This window comes from Euprymna scolopes, chromosome 25 (assembly GCF_053919585.1).
Source record: "Euprymna scolopes isolate OS-2025 chromosome 25, ASM5391958v1, whole genome shotgun sequence".
NCBI lineage: Eukaryota > Metazoa > Mollusca > Cephalopoda > Sepiida > Sepiolidae > Euprymna > Euprymna scolopes.
In genome coordinates this window covers 79055302-79070811 of record NC_136506.1, presented here as the reverse complement: position 1 = coordinate 79070811, position 15510 = coordinate 79055302, and the positions used below count along the sequence as shown (strand labels likewise).

At 33.4% G+C, this 15510-nt stretch overlaps 1 protein-coding gene across 1 annotated transcript in view; it reads right to left on the bottom strand.

Annotated features, from left to right (window-relative positions):
* Nucleotides 1–12781, bottom strand: part of LOC145247455 (cilia- and flagella-associated protein 69-like) — a 114060-nt gene extending 101279 nt beyond the window's left edge. Inside the window, exons 1-2 of the mRNA XM_080109238.1 lie at nucleotides 12522–12781; nucleotides 5497–5559 (exon numbers count right to left, since the gene is read on the bottom strand). Coding sequence (XP_079965364.1) covers nucleotides 5497–5559; nucleotides 12522–12599 — 141 coding nt within the window. The 5' untranslated portion in view covers nucleotides 12600–12781. The remainder of the gene's footprint in view (nucleotides 1–5496; nucleotides 5560–12521) is intronic.
* Nucleotides 12782–15510: the final 2729 nt, after the last annotated feature.

The window sequence follows — 15510 nt, the reverse complement described above, 5'->3', positions numbered from 1 at the left end:
ACCCAATACAATATTTGAAGAATTTCTATCTCTATCTATCTATCTATCTATCTATTATATAAAAGTCATTTTGTGTGTGTGATTCCGAAATTGCTGAGCCTATCTTTTGCAAATTTCACACAAAGGTAATTTATATGTCTGGCAGGGTTCTTAGATATGTTTTGTACAGAAATTCATCTGATAATTATCGAAAATCGAAAAAATCTGATCATAAAAATAGTCTTTCTTTCTTATTGTTATGTTTGACGTTCGTCTTTGTCACCAACTGTTATGTTTGCAGGTGGAACCAAATAACGTATAAGGCAATACAAATGAAGACTCAACAAACAAAGGTAGATCAATAAGAAGTGTATTAGGAAAAGTATATTTACAGTATATTTACATAATGGTTGTCAGGTAAGAGAGTCTTGACTGGAGAACATATCTGCTCTCTGCTTGGCCTTCGGTGGTTTCTGGTTAACACACACTCAGACTAATCGACTCTTGCTATTTATGTGTAATATTATCCACATATGTAAATGAGTGGGTGCCACCACAACACTTATAGATAAAAAAAGAATTTTTACTAGAATATCTTACGTTACGCCGGCAAGGGAGATAATAAAATCTTAACAAATCATTTCTTTCAAAAAAAAAAAAAGAAGAGAATTATTGACATCTCAAAGTATAGCTCGGTGATAGAGCATTGGACTACAGATCGAATGATCCCCTGTTCAAGCCTGGATGTACCTCACCATTTTATCTTAATTTTTTTTCTTATTAACGAATTCAATTTACGATAAAAGGAGAGGTACGATTTAAAATTGTTGCAAATCATTTCTTTGTTTGCATAGTTTAAAACTAAACATTAATCAGAAGTGAGTTGTCAGGACAGTTATCGTTAAACCCAAATATCAGCTGACGTTATATTGTAAACAAACACAGACGGAATTTGATGAACGACATTATCATTATTATTTTTTTATTTTTATTTATTTATTTTTGCGAATTAGTCAACCGGGCAAATTATTCCTTGTAATATATAATATTCAATAGAGAATTGATTCTATAATAATACATATGCAACCTGCTTAAATCAAAATATCATGTTTAAGCATATTGTATGACCGGGCAATGCTGGGCGTCCTGCTAGTAGGAATATAAAACGATGTTTCAAAAAAAGCAAATAAAGATTTTGGTCAATTCAATATTTAAGTGCAATACGAGCAGATACCTTGTAGCTCAACTCCCTACTGAGAGTGTTCCTGTAGACATGATCCTTAATTCACAGTAGCCCCTTACACCTCAGTGGCAATTTGTCTTCTTTAGGGTGAATATAAATTTTTTAAAATTCTGGAACAGATACATTGAGAGCATTGCCAAGGTCGCTGTGAAGAAGATGGGCTCTCTCTACTGTGCTAGAAAGTTACTTACGCCTGAAAGTGTCCTATATCTGTACAAGGCCACCATTCTCCCATGTATGGAGTACTGTTGTCACATTTGGGCTGATGCATCTGCTACTAGTTTCTTACTCCTGGACAACGTTTAAAAGAGAGTTGCCAACCTGATAGGTCCTGAACTGTCATCAAAGCTTCCACATCTGTCCCATTGACGAAATGTTGCATCCGTCCGCCTGTTTTAGCAGCAAAATCGCACCCCTACACAGTAGAGATCCTTAGATGTAAGAAAGTCTTCCACTCTAATAGTTTCTTCCGCAGAACTGCTAGACTTTGGAACTTCGTTCCGGGTTCCTGCTTTCCCAACTGTACTGACATGCAGAAGTTCAAGTGTAATATGAATAGATATCTCGCTGCTCAACTCCCTACATAGTATCCTTGCAACTTATGTCCCTGATAGTAGCCCGCTACATCAAGGTGGCACTGTTGCCTTGTTTGGGATGAAAATGGAATAAAAAATATATAGATATCCGCTTTCGGTAATTACAATAAACACTGATGAATAAAAAGTTAATAATCCATCTTTATTTTCGGTGGCGGTGAATGAGTGCGGGTGAGTGAGGAAGGAAATTGCACACGAATTACCATAGTAGTTTTTATATAACCAATCAGCAGTTCATTTGCAATCACAATGTTGGGTTAGTTTATATAATAATTTGTGATACCCTCACATTCTCTACTTGGATTTCGCCTTCACTCTTAATGTAACCACACCCTTAGGATGTCTATTTAACGATAGGGGATTCTCGTCTGTGGTTAGCCTTTGAATAAAGATAACCTGTGCAGGTAGTTACATATCAATCAACAATTATTTTATTTCCGACAATCAACCATATTTTGTTTCTTCGGGCTAGGTGAGTGTGTGTATCAGGTATGTTTTATTTCTGCCAGTACACCTGGCATGGATCGAAGTTAACCAACAAACAAGAAAAGAAAAGACTGAAGTAATCTATACTAATATTATGATAGATATTTGTCTGTCTGTCCATGCAGCTGATTGTTTTTCATTAACTTAAGGCTGCTAGACCAAAGAACATGATATTTGGTCAAAATTATCCTCTCACAAGACGGATTGTCCTCAATAATAATAATAATAATAATAATAATAATAATGAGGAGGAGGAGGAGGCTTATTGCCACTCAAATCCCAGCAAACACCAATAGCTGCTGCCAACGAGAAATCAATGGCAAGCAGCTGTTGTGATAATGCAAATTTATTTGCAAAGTTTATCAAAAGAGGTGGAGAGTACTGGAAACCTGGGGAGACTTGTTGTCACTCAGCTTCCAGGGAACACCACAGGCTGTTTTCTTGCAAAGATCTCTGAAGACCTGTGTGAAAGCTCCTTGTGAGTTAGTAATAATGATAATAATTGCTGCAATGTCGGAATAATTTAGAAGACTGTGTTGTTGGGAACCATATAATAAGTGAATGCAGCAAACTGGCCCCCAAAAATACAAGAACAGACACAACCAAGTGGGAAGGGTAGTACACTGGGAATCACGCAAACAACTGCATCTCGAACGCGCAGACAAGTGGTACAAACATAAGCTGGCAGCAGTACTTGAAAACGATGATCCTATGGGACATGGACATACAAACTGATAAACCCATCCAAGCAAAAAGACCGGATGTTGTAATAATTAACAATAAAGAAAAATCCTGTCAAATCGTAGACTTTTCTGTTCCAGTTGACCACAGGGTGAATATCAAAGAAAAGGAGAAACAGAACAAATACACAGAGCTAGCCAGAGAAATGAAAGGGATATGGAAGATGCAGAAAATCAAAATGATACCTAAAATAGTAGAAGCACTAGGATCATTCCCGAAAAACTTGGAAAAAAGAATGGGAGAAATTGGAATCAAAGGAATGACTGGAAAAACACAACGAACAACAATCATGAAAACAGCTGAAATATTAAGAAAAACCCTTGAATTTGGAAACACTACACTATCTATAAGTTTTCTAGCCCAACCCTACCCCATGGCCACATTACTGCCCCCCCCCCAAAGAGCAAAACTAAATAACCAAGTAGAGTCAAGGAGGAAGGAAAGACCGATGAACTGACCAGACCTTAGCCGAATAAGTGCGAAGAGAACTGGGACTTTGAGGAGGCTTATTGCCACTTAAATCCCAACAAAGACCAATAGTTGCTGCAAACGAGAAATCAATGGCAAGCAGCTATTGCGATAATGCAAACTTATTTGCAAATGTTATCAAAAGAGGTGGAGAGTACTGGGGAGACTTGTTGTCACTCAACTTCCAGTGAACACCACAGGCTGTTTTCAGGGAAAGATCTCTGAAGATCTGTGTGAAAGCTCCTTGTGAGCCAATAATAATAATAATAATGGAACCTTGGGGAGACTTATTGCCACACAAATTCCAGTGAAGGCCAATGGTCACTGCCAATGAGAAATCACTAGTAAGCGGCTGTTGCAATAACACAAATTCAACTGCAAAGGTTATTGAAAAAGGTGCAGAGTACTGGAAATCGGGTGAGACTTGTTGTCATTCCAGAGAACACCACAAGTTGTTCTCAAAGAGAAATCTTTGATGATGGTCTGTGTGAATACTCCTAGTGAGTAAATAATAATAATAATAATAATAATAATCAATTTGATGTTCATTTTATATGCTGGCATGCATTGTAGAGCTTTTAGAAATTGATTTTCAAACTAACCTATCTCTGGCCAGGTCTTTATCACTCTTTTTTCAAGTCCGTCTTTAACACTTCCTCTCATATTGTCCTTGGCACTCTCCCGCTAACTGACGCAACTGCCTTAACTGTTCTACAGCTACTAAGCCCCAAAACGCTCATTTAGTTTTTCAAAGTGACCATACCATCAAAGTCTCCTGTTCTGCACACATCACCTTATACTGTCTGGAATTAATCTTTATCTGAGATTGCAGATGTACTGGCAGAAATAAAATATAACTGACACAGACACTCACCAGAATAAATAAAATAGGGTCGATTGTCAGAAATAAAATAATTGTTGATTGATTTGAAACCATCAGCATAGGTTATCTTTACAGAAATGCTAACTGCAGACGGGAATATCCTTTCGCTACGGAGTTTGTCTTTAAAACTCACATTAAAAATCATCATCATCATCATCATCAGCGGCATCGCCATTATCATCGTCGTCATCATCGTCGTCGTCATCATCGTCGTCATCATTGTCATCATCATCATCGTCATCCTCATGGGTTTATTGTGTTTGTTGAACATGCTGGCATGTGTCATCATCATCATTGTTGTCAACGTCAACGTCGTCATCATAATCATCATCGTCATTATCATCATCATCATCATCATTGTCATTGTCATCGTCATCATCATCATCGTCATCATTGTCATCATCATCATCGTCATCCTCATGGGTTTATTGTGCTTGTTGAACATGCTGGCATGTGTCATCATCATCATTGTTGTCAACGTCTACGTCATCATCATCATCATCGTCATTATCATCGTCGTCATCATTGTCATCATCATCATCGTCATCGTCATCATCATCGTCATCGTCATCATTGTCATCATCATCATCGTCATCCTCATGGGTTTATTGTGTTTGTTGAACATGCTGGCATGTGTTAGGGTGGCTTTTAGAAATTGACTTCCAAACTAACTTTTATCTGTTCATAATTTTTTCCTACTTCCTCTCAAATGCATTTTTATCACTTCCTTCCATATTTTCTTTTGCTTTCCCCATGTCAACTAACCCTACTACCTCAACTGTTCTACATCTACCAACCCAAGAACTCTCATCCAGTCTTTCAACATGACTAAACAAAGTTTCCTGTTCTGCACACATACCCCTATACTGTCCAGATTTAATCTTCCCTGAGGTCATCAGATCTAAGGCTGTCTTTAAAACTCACATTACGGCCAGGTGTTGCTTCCATACATCTTCACACTTCATAACTCTGCTGGTCAGTAATGACAGACGTTCCTTGAACTTACACCATAAACACGATAAACATTAAAAACTCTTGTAATCACACCAGCACAATCTCCCCCCTCCCCTGTACTCCATATTTTTTTTAAACATACTTACTGAAAAAGGATCTACTAATAACTTGATAACTTTTCTAAAATTCACTGGCTCTATCTGGAAACTCTGCAGAAAAAAGAAGAAATTAGTTTTTATTTCAGTGAATTAGATATTTTGCAAACAGTTTTAAAGATAAAAAGTGTTTAAAAAACCAAAAAAAATCAAAGCAAAACAAAACAATGTTTTTAACATTCCCATTAGAAAAATAGCAAGGAGATACTTATATCAAGTCTTGCATCTGTTTCGGACTTCATAGAATAAACAACAAACAAAAACAGAATAAAATGCAATCAGTAAATAGCGAATAAATTACAAAGAAAAAAAAACTGTGATTCCAAGCTTAACAATATTTCATTTAGAGAAAGATGTTTTAATAATTAATTATATATAATGGTTCGTTGGTTGTTTTTGTTTTACGGCATATCAACCTTTTTCAGGTTATTTAATGCCGAATCTAGTTATTTTGAGGAACGATTTTTAATGGAGTATATTTTTTTTAAGTCGGATTCTATTTAACTCATAGTTGGGACCCTAACAGGTACTACCACTCCGGGTCAGAGTGGACCTGGGAGCAATAGCAATTAATGTATATAATGGATAAAGTTACAATTAAAATTATATATATTGTGTACAATGTGAAAGTAGCCATCTGAATACGCTTCGCCACATGTTTTATTGTCATGCAAGTGCACACCAATTGATGACTCATGAATAGGTGAGCGCCACGATGTGCTCCGTAAATGCCCGGAAGTGTTCTGTGAACACCCAGATGTGTTCAACAATGTGTTTATTTCACACCCACGGGACTTTCGAAAACATGCAGGGACATGCTGTGCCAATCTGACTCCCAGCCGTTAAAACGTACGACCCACATAGTCAGCATCACACTGATATTTAAATTGATATACAACTAAACTTTTTTTGTAGTGTGGGAAGTGTATCTTTCTTAAAAGCTGGGAAGGCAGTTTTAGTGCCAAACACCACACGAGGCTGCACCGCATAGAAACAGTGAGATACAACCGAGGTAATTTTATCGAAAAACCCTTTATTGATAGAACCAATATAAGGGAGTTTCAGATAAACTGGACACTTAGCCAGACCAAAAAAGGGTTGGTATCAAATTTAACAAGAACTTGCCGAACATGCTTAGAGATTATACCCTCAGGGAAGCCATTTTTCACAAAAATATCAGTTATCTTCTTCAATTCTTTGTCAAGTTTGCTAGTCAAGCAAATCATGAGGGCACGGTAGACCAAAGTCTTGATTAAAGTGATTTTTTTTTTTTTTTACACAGTGATCACCACTTATCAAGGCCCGGAAGCCACTCTGGGATAAGGGTTATTGCAAGTACATTACGTTAGTGTGGAGATTTGATGAAGTGTTTACTTAAGGGGGCGGTTCATTAGGAATTTGTTAATGTTGGACTTGAAGTTTTTCTCCTGGTAGGGGCAAAAGAATCCCAACTTATATACAGGCCTATAAATGTCGGTTTCCTGTATAAAGTTGTACTAAACCGATTCTCTGTCCTTTCTACAAGGACGTCCAAAAAGGGTAAAGAATCATTTTGCTCTTCCTCCATAGTGAACTTGAGTGCAGAGTGGAGACTATTTAAATTCAGAAAAAGATTGCTTACTTCATCGCGAGATTTGGAGATGACAAAAGTGTCATCCACGTAACGCCAATAACGGAAAGGTCTAGAGACCCGAGTGAAGAGTAAGAATTCCTGAAAGTCTGAATTCACTAGGATAGCACTCAGAGGACTACCCATAGCCACCCCGTCGACCTGCTAATAAATTACATCATTAAAACTGCAGCAAACCGACTTGGTGGCTAGTTCCATTAGTTCCAGGAAAATATTCTCAGGAAAAGTGGGAGAGGTCAGTGTGCTCCGATAAAGCATGTCAGCACATATTTTGATGCTCTCTTCAAGGGGTGAACATTTGTGAACAGTTGGTAACATCGAACGAACATAAAAAGTTTGTTTATGAATTACAATCACGTTTCCGCATTGTAGCAGTGAAACGGAAAGAATCCACAATACAATTATCTGAAAAGTTTTTTAGTACAGGTTCAAGGATCTCAGACAACCATTTGGCCAATTCATGTTGAGTTGAGCCAATCATGGAAAGAATGGGTCTTAAAAGGACCCCATTCGTGTGGATCTTAAGAAGTCCATACATTCAAGGTCGCTGTGAACCTACAGGCCGGATATATATATATATATATATATATATATACAGATATATATATATATATATATATATATATATATATATATATATATATATATATATATATATTTCTGTAGAAATATATTTTCTAATGATATATATCAATCCTTATTTAAGAAGCTCAATTTAATTACAGAGCAATATAGAGAATAAATGACTGATTGATATAAGAATTAAGTGATTGATTTTGCGCTATGAAACAGATACTCTCAAGAATTGTATAAGTCAACTGAATTAAAGGAATCTCCCTCTCTCTCTCTCTCTCTCTCTCTCTCTCTCTCTCTCTCTCTCTCTCTCTCTCTGTATATATATATATATATATATATATTATTTCATGTATCTACATAAGATTTTATGTAAATATTTTCATTATTTATTTCGACAGTGCTTCATTGTAAGAAGAGCTAGGTAGTAAGTTTTGAAAATATATATGGTAATTAAGCTACACAGAATGTTCCGTGTTTCATCTCTGTGCAGATTCTTCACGCTATTGCATGGAGTCAATGTTGTTACATGTTTTCATATATTCCTATGAAACTGGGTTTGCTAGTCAGCCAATTAGATTCTTTGTTATTTACACACCTATTTATTGCAGCCAATAGGCGCACGTTTATCAGGCAAGGGTAATCTAACCTCTAATTCACCTTTTTTGTCTTTTTTGATGGGGATTAGGTTTCACTTCCTTTCTGGTGATAATTGGTTATAATAAATGGGTGTGTGAATAACAAAGAATCTGATTAGCTGGCTAGCAAACCTAGTATAACGGTAAACATATAAAAATATGTAGCAACATCGATTCCATGCAATAGCCTGATGTGGAGATGCTATGTGAAAATTCTGTCTAGCTTAACTGTTATATATATTTTAATTAATTTAAATATATATATATATATATATATATATATATATATATATATAATTTTACCTGTCATTCTGTTTTTTATAGACAGAATAGCCCGATCGTCATAGACAAGATGCAAACAAACAATTTATATATATATATATATATATATATATATATATATATATATATATATATATATATATATATATATAATAGATATTTTTATAAATAAAAAATTGTTGAAACGTAAAAGGCCGCCCCGCATAGCCCAGTGGTAAAATACACTTAAATATGATATTTTGATTAATGCAGATATTTCGTATTTATTATTATATTATATTTAACCCAATGATTTAAAAAGTTTTTTAAAAAATTACTTGTGCGCCACCACCGAGAATTGAAATCAAAACATTTAGCTTACGATTTACTTTTTCTCTGTGATTTAATGCCTGAGCTATGAATATATGTTTGTGGCAAGGCTAAAAATTAAAACATGAACCAAAAGCTGTTACGTTACGCATGCATATTCGTAATGCTGTTGTCCGACCTTCACCTAGCCAATTCTATTTTTTTAATTTGCACAGATTTTCCTCAGCTAAAACCCAAATATAAAGTTTTGCGTGATTAATATATATATATATATATATATATATAAAAAGTTTTTAAATTTTTTTTCATAATATTATTTTGTATTCCTGCACGTCACCAATTGAAAACGAATAAAGAAAAGTTATAAGCTTTTATACTTTTCGTATTCTTTTTTTATTCATATATATATATATATATATATATATATATATATATATATATATATAAATCAATAATGATAAAGTAGTAACATTGTAAATCTAAAAAACGAGAATAGGTTTAAGGCTCACAAAATTCATACTAGAATTGTCTGCAAGGACCTGTGGCTTAACGCATAAAATACTTGGTAAAATTCAGTTGTAAGCTGCACTCTTCTGGTGGCTGAAAGTTCAATACTTAGTACAGACGACACTCAAATAAAATCGCAAATTATTTAGGACTTCTACCTGGTCATGGCTGACAGAACAAGAGCATCCTACCCTCGTAGATTAGATAAATGGTTCTTTTTGAAAATCTGCACTAATTGCAGAGTTTGACAGAAAGAGTCCTGAGTTCAACAAGATACACCTGAAGAAGGGCGGAGATTAGATCGGCTAAAACGTTATAAAAATAACGATCAAGATAAGAACAGCAATTCGAATATTCCAAATGATACAAAAAATGCGTTTGTGTGTATGTGTGTGTGCGTGTGCGTGTGCGTGTGCGCGCGCGTGTGTGTGTGTGTGTGTGTGTGTGTGTGTGTGTGTGTGTGTGTGTGTGTGTGTGTGTGTTGCATTATGTTAGTATGAATGTTTGTGATTATCGTTTGTGGTTGCTTTACGTAAGTGGAAATGATTGCTGGTAGACATGTGTGTGTGTGCATGTGTGAGTTTATCAACAATAGTAGAAGTAGTAGTAGTAGTAGTAGTAGTAGTAACCATTTGTTGGTTATTGTTGCTCTTGCTCCTTTGCAGCTGTTGACGATGCTGATGCTTGTGATTCGCGCTGATATCATGAAACATCACTGTAATGTTTCTATTTACTTGCCTCCCCACAATAGCAGAGTTAGACCACCACCACAGAGAGAGTAGGCCAGTGAACATGACAACGTGACGTCATTTCCTGATGAACTTTTGTTTTGTTACAATGGGAAAAAGGCGAGTTGAAGTTCTTTCCTGTTCTTTGTCTATTGATGAAAAATATGCTACATATTTTGATGAAAAACATGGGGGGAAAATGAACATAATCAGGTTGAACCACATGGCCATAAAAAATATTTTTCGTTGTCTTAGATTGTGTATGTTTTTTATTCTCCTAAAGAGAAAAAACAATTCTTCATTTGGATGATTATATAATTGTAATTATAATAATTGCACATTGGGATAATTTTAATCTAACAAAATATAACAGTAAGTGGGTTGTTTCTGAATTTTTATATCTATCAAAGGAAGTCGAATATTTCATTTTATTTATTTTTTTAAACTGCAAAACAATTTTTATATGAGAATATTTTTCAGTCCGTTCTTTTTATAATAAATAAAGCTTTTTATTGAGTATTTCCAAATATTTCAAAGTTAGAGACATTTTTCACGACAGTTTTTTTTTTAAACTAAATTAATTGATGATTTCAATATTTTAGCACCAGGCGTAATTTATTTCTTTGAAATATATTTAAAACTTAAAATTTTTTGTTTGTTTGTTTTATAACATTTTATCTGTAAATAATTTACATGACTGAAATGAGAAATAAAATAGCAAATTTTCTATTCTCTCGAACGCATTCACTTTATTCTTGAAATTCTTTATTCTCTCAAACACTTTATTCATACGAACACAAATTCATCTTAAAAATGCATTAACTAATCAGTTTTAATTAAAGTTTTGATATGAACTAAAAATAAAGAGTACATTAAATTTTAATTAACCTATTGTGTTTATTTTATAAATAAATATTGTTTGGAATTTGTGCCGTGTACTTACCGTGCTGAAATAATAACGTTATTTAGAAAGCCATTCTTAATAGGGAGCGACTTTCTAACTATTGTGTACAATTTGATGAAAAAAAAGATGCCATAAAAGTTAACTTGAAAATCCTATCTAAAATATAACACAGTGTATACACTGCACAAACACCATTATTATTATTATTATTATTATTATTATTATTATTATTATTATTATTATTAATATTAAATATAATAATAAAAGTAAATTAAAACGAAATGAAAATAAAATAAAAACAAGTACGAGATAAAAGTATGAATTCATTGAACTTCATTTCCGTATTCATGTATTCTGCACTGATATGAACATGTAGACTATAGCGGAGTATAGGTTTCCCAACCATGTAACTGATGAAAATATGTTACATTGGTCAGACATTTTTTGTGAGACGGAATGTACACACCTCTTGTGTGTTGACTTTTCAATCCCTACTTTCCAATCTTGTGTCACATTTCCCGTGGTAGTGGAGATGAAGGGGATGGATCTAAATATCAATAAGTCTACCAAAAGGAGAGTTCAAAATAGACTTCGTAGCCTCGTAGGAGATGTCCTTTTCTCTTCCTTGCAACCTCTATCTCACAGAAGAGATGTTGCGAGTCTGTCTCTGATGTATCGTTATTTTCATGGAAAGTGTTCGACTGAGCTTCAATCTATGGTCCCCCCTCGCCAAACTTTCACAAGAAACACTCGTCTAGCTGTAAACACTATCAATAATTCCCCCCACTCTTTATCTGTGCCTAAACCTAAACGTAGATTCCATGAACAAAGCTTTTTTATTAGAACTGCACGCCTGTGGAATTGTCTTCCATTTTCCTGCTTTCCGGCTGACTACAATATGGTTGTCTTCAAGTCTAACGTAAATAAGTTCTTGATGAGCCGTTCCATATAATTATCAAATTTAACAAAGTTTCATTACTAATGATTATTATATTGTCCAATTTCTACTGTACACTCTTTAACCCTTATCCTTGAGTGGCCTCTTGGCCTTGATAATGTGTTGATGCCTATGAAAAAAAAAAAAGAAAAAGTCCAATGTGAACAAGTTCTAATTGAATCGTCCCCCTAAGTAATCCAAGTTACAAAATTCCCCCTGTTTACTATACTAAAATCACAATGACTAATGTATCCCTATTAACCCTTATCCTCGAGTGGCCTCTGGGCCTTGATAAGTGGTGACACCCATGTAAAAAAGAAAAAAAAGTTCATAATTTTCTAGTTAAGGGACAGATTTACGAGATTGTGTTATCGTCCTTTCTTAGCTAGTCTCTGAAATAGGAAGTAACTTATTATTATTATTAGTAGTAGTAGTAGTAGCAGCAGCAGCAGCAGTAGCAGTAGTAGTAGTAGTAGTAGTAGTAGTAGTGGTGGTGGTGGTCACTTACTTTTGTCAAATCTGCCGTTTCTTCACACAAAAGATGATCAATGACTGGGATTTTATGAATACGTGGTCGGGTAGACATTTTTATTTTTCTGATTAACGCCCGTGTCCAAATTTTGCGGCGATTTGAATTGAATCATCTAAAAACGAATCGATACAAAATGAGGTAAAATAAACAGCCGACTTTCATCGTGTTAGGTGAACTTGGAATCGAAAAAAGAAAACAACAACAATAACAACAACAACAAAACGCCAAGTTTGTTACGCTGTTGCCAGGCAACGCAGATGTAGGTTTGTCACGTGACAGTTTTGTTCCAATATTTTGGCAATTCGAAATCTTATTAGTGTAAGGGAGATAACTCTATTTTACCAAAATATTTGAAAAAAATAATTTTTTCCTACAATTACTCGAATGTTTTGTTTACGGAAAATTGTAAGAAAAAAAAATTTTTTTTTTTCAATTACTTCATTTGATGTAACAAAATTGGGTTTGTATTACTGTACACATAGATTCGAAAAAGTTGTCAAAAAACAAATATATAACAAATAAATGTTATCAAAGACAAGATAAGTTACTTTTCTACCAAACTGGATATATTTTTTGTGTTTTTATTCAATGTTAATTCAGCTCGAAAACCATTGGAACATTCAAAATGGCGTCTGATTCTCTCTTTAACACGGTAAGTTTGGGAAAAGATGTTATAAATAAATAAAAAAAAACGGATAAAATACTGTTAAAAACTCGCTCAATATATGTTACCGTGACATAGGTTGAGTCGGCGGGGTTTTAATAGTATTTTGTATAGTTTTTTTTTTATTTATAACACCTTTTCCCAAACTTACTGTGTTAAAGAGGGTGTGAGACGCCATCTTGAATGTTCGAATACATCGGTAAACACTGTATGTTTTTCGAGCTGAATAAATATGTTACGTTGAATAAAAACACAAAAAATATATCCAGTTTGGCAGAAAAGTAACTTATCTTGCCTTGGATAACATTTATTTGTTATATATTTGTTTTTTGACAACTTTTTCGAATCTATGTGTACAGTAATACAAACCCACAAAATTTTATAACATTAATAGCAAAAAAAAAAAAAACGTTTTTTTTTTAAATATTATACCAATCTATATATCTATAAAAGTGAACGTGTCTGTGTGCATTTTCCTATGCAATAACTCTGTCAGTTTTTAGTCTACAGGCTCGAATTTTTATATACAGGGTACTGAGATTTGGGAAAATCGATGTGATCGGTTTTCGGCCAGAAATTTGGCTGTTAAAGGATCAAAATTCAACGATTTGACCTTTGAGAACTCTACCAAACTCCTCCGACAATTTTGGGTATAAACACTTGAAATTTTAGATATAGGTTCCTTGGACATGGATCTAAGTTAATAACTTGATTTGCGCCAAAAACAATAAATTTTAAGGGGTTATAAAAGGGGTCAAAGTTAAACAAATTGACCGGTTTTTGTTGGTTTTTTTTTTTTTTTTTTTTTTGCTTAGCATACACCTCCAAACACCCGGGCAACGCCGGGCACTCATGCTAGTAAGTTAAAATTATATATATATATATATATATATATATATATATATATATATATATATATATATATATATATATATATATATATTAATGCGCTTTTGTATAACTCGCCATTGATCTAAGAAATATAACTAAAAAAAATCGTCCATTTTTCAACAAAAAAAAAAAAGGAAGAAAAAGAAGCAAACGTCGCAGAAAATAAACGTTCATAAAATGCTTATGATGTACATACCCGTCACGGAACGGAATGTCATATTCCAAAATTCGCGTGAATTGACCAAATACTTTTATTTTTATAAAGAAAATAATTTCCAAACAATTTAAAGCGATTAATGTGAACTTGGCTGCATTACAAGGCTGATCTTGCAAGTTTGAATTATTGTGGATTTATTTTGCCATTGTTTTTTCTTGTTTTTTTTGTTTTTTTTCCAAAATACCGACGTGAAACCTTCCTTTTTTTTTTTTTTTTTTTTGCTTACTCATAAAATTTTATTTCCTTAGTTAAAAGGAAAATCTATTTGATAAATTTATGTGATTTTGGAATATGACATCTTGTTCCGTGACGAATGGTACATCATAAATATTTATTTTTCTTTAATAAGGTTGAATTCTAAACAAGAACCAAAAATTTTGTTTAATCAAAATTACAATTCCTCTACAACTATCGTCGCTTTATTTTTTGTTTTTTTCTTTAATGTTAAAACCACATTTTTGTTTATTAATATTATAAACTTTGTTGCATTAAAAAAAAGTAGTCGCTGTTCCCTTTATTTTTTGTAATGTGTATATTGTTTTTGTTCGTTTGTTTGTTTGTTTGCTTTTTGATAACATTCAATTTTTATTGAAAAGTACGATTCCTCGAAGTTGCGTGAGTTTCAGCATCATAAATTCTCGTACGAAAAAATGAACGAATCTTTCAGTAAAATAATGTTATCACCCTTAGATCAATGACGAGTTAGGCAAAAGCGCATATATATATATAAATAAATAAAAATTACAATTAATAAATACAATTTATCCTGAATTTGCAGATACTGGCCATTCTCTCCCCTTAAAGAATTTTTATTTTTTATTTTTATATTTATATATTTATTTATTTATTAATTTACTTATTATCTATTTTCTATTTTTTATTAATTTATTTTTTTTTTTCCATTTAGTGTCTTTTAACAACTCTTGCTGACATTTTCTTAAATAATATCCTGTACATTTCAGTTGACCTATTTTTTTTTTTTGCCCTATATTTTTTTTTTGTGCCTTTTAACATCCTTTTTGTCTGGGTCATTTTGACATTTGTTTTTCTATCTTATATTTAATTCTATCACCATTTAATTTTTTTTCCTCTTCTTCTTCCCTGATCTTTCTTATTATGTCTCGGCAGTCATGTGAAAAGCACATCTTATTTTTCTTTTATTAATATTATTGGAATTTTACCTTTTTCTTTTC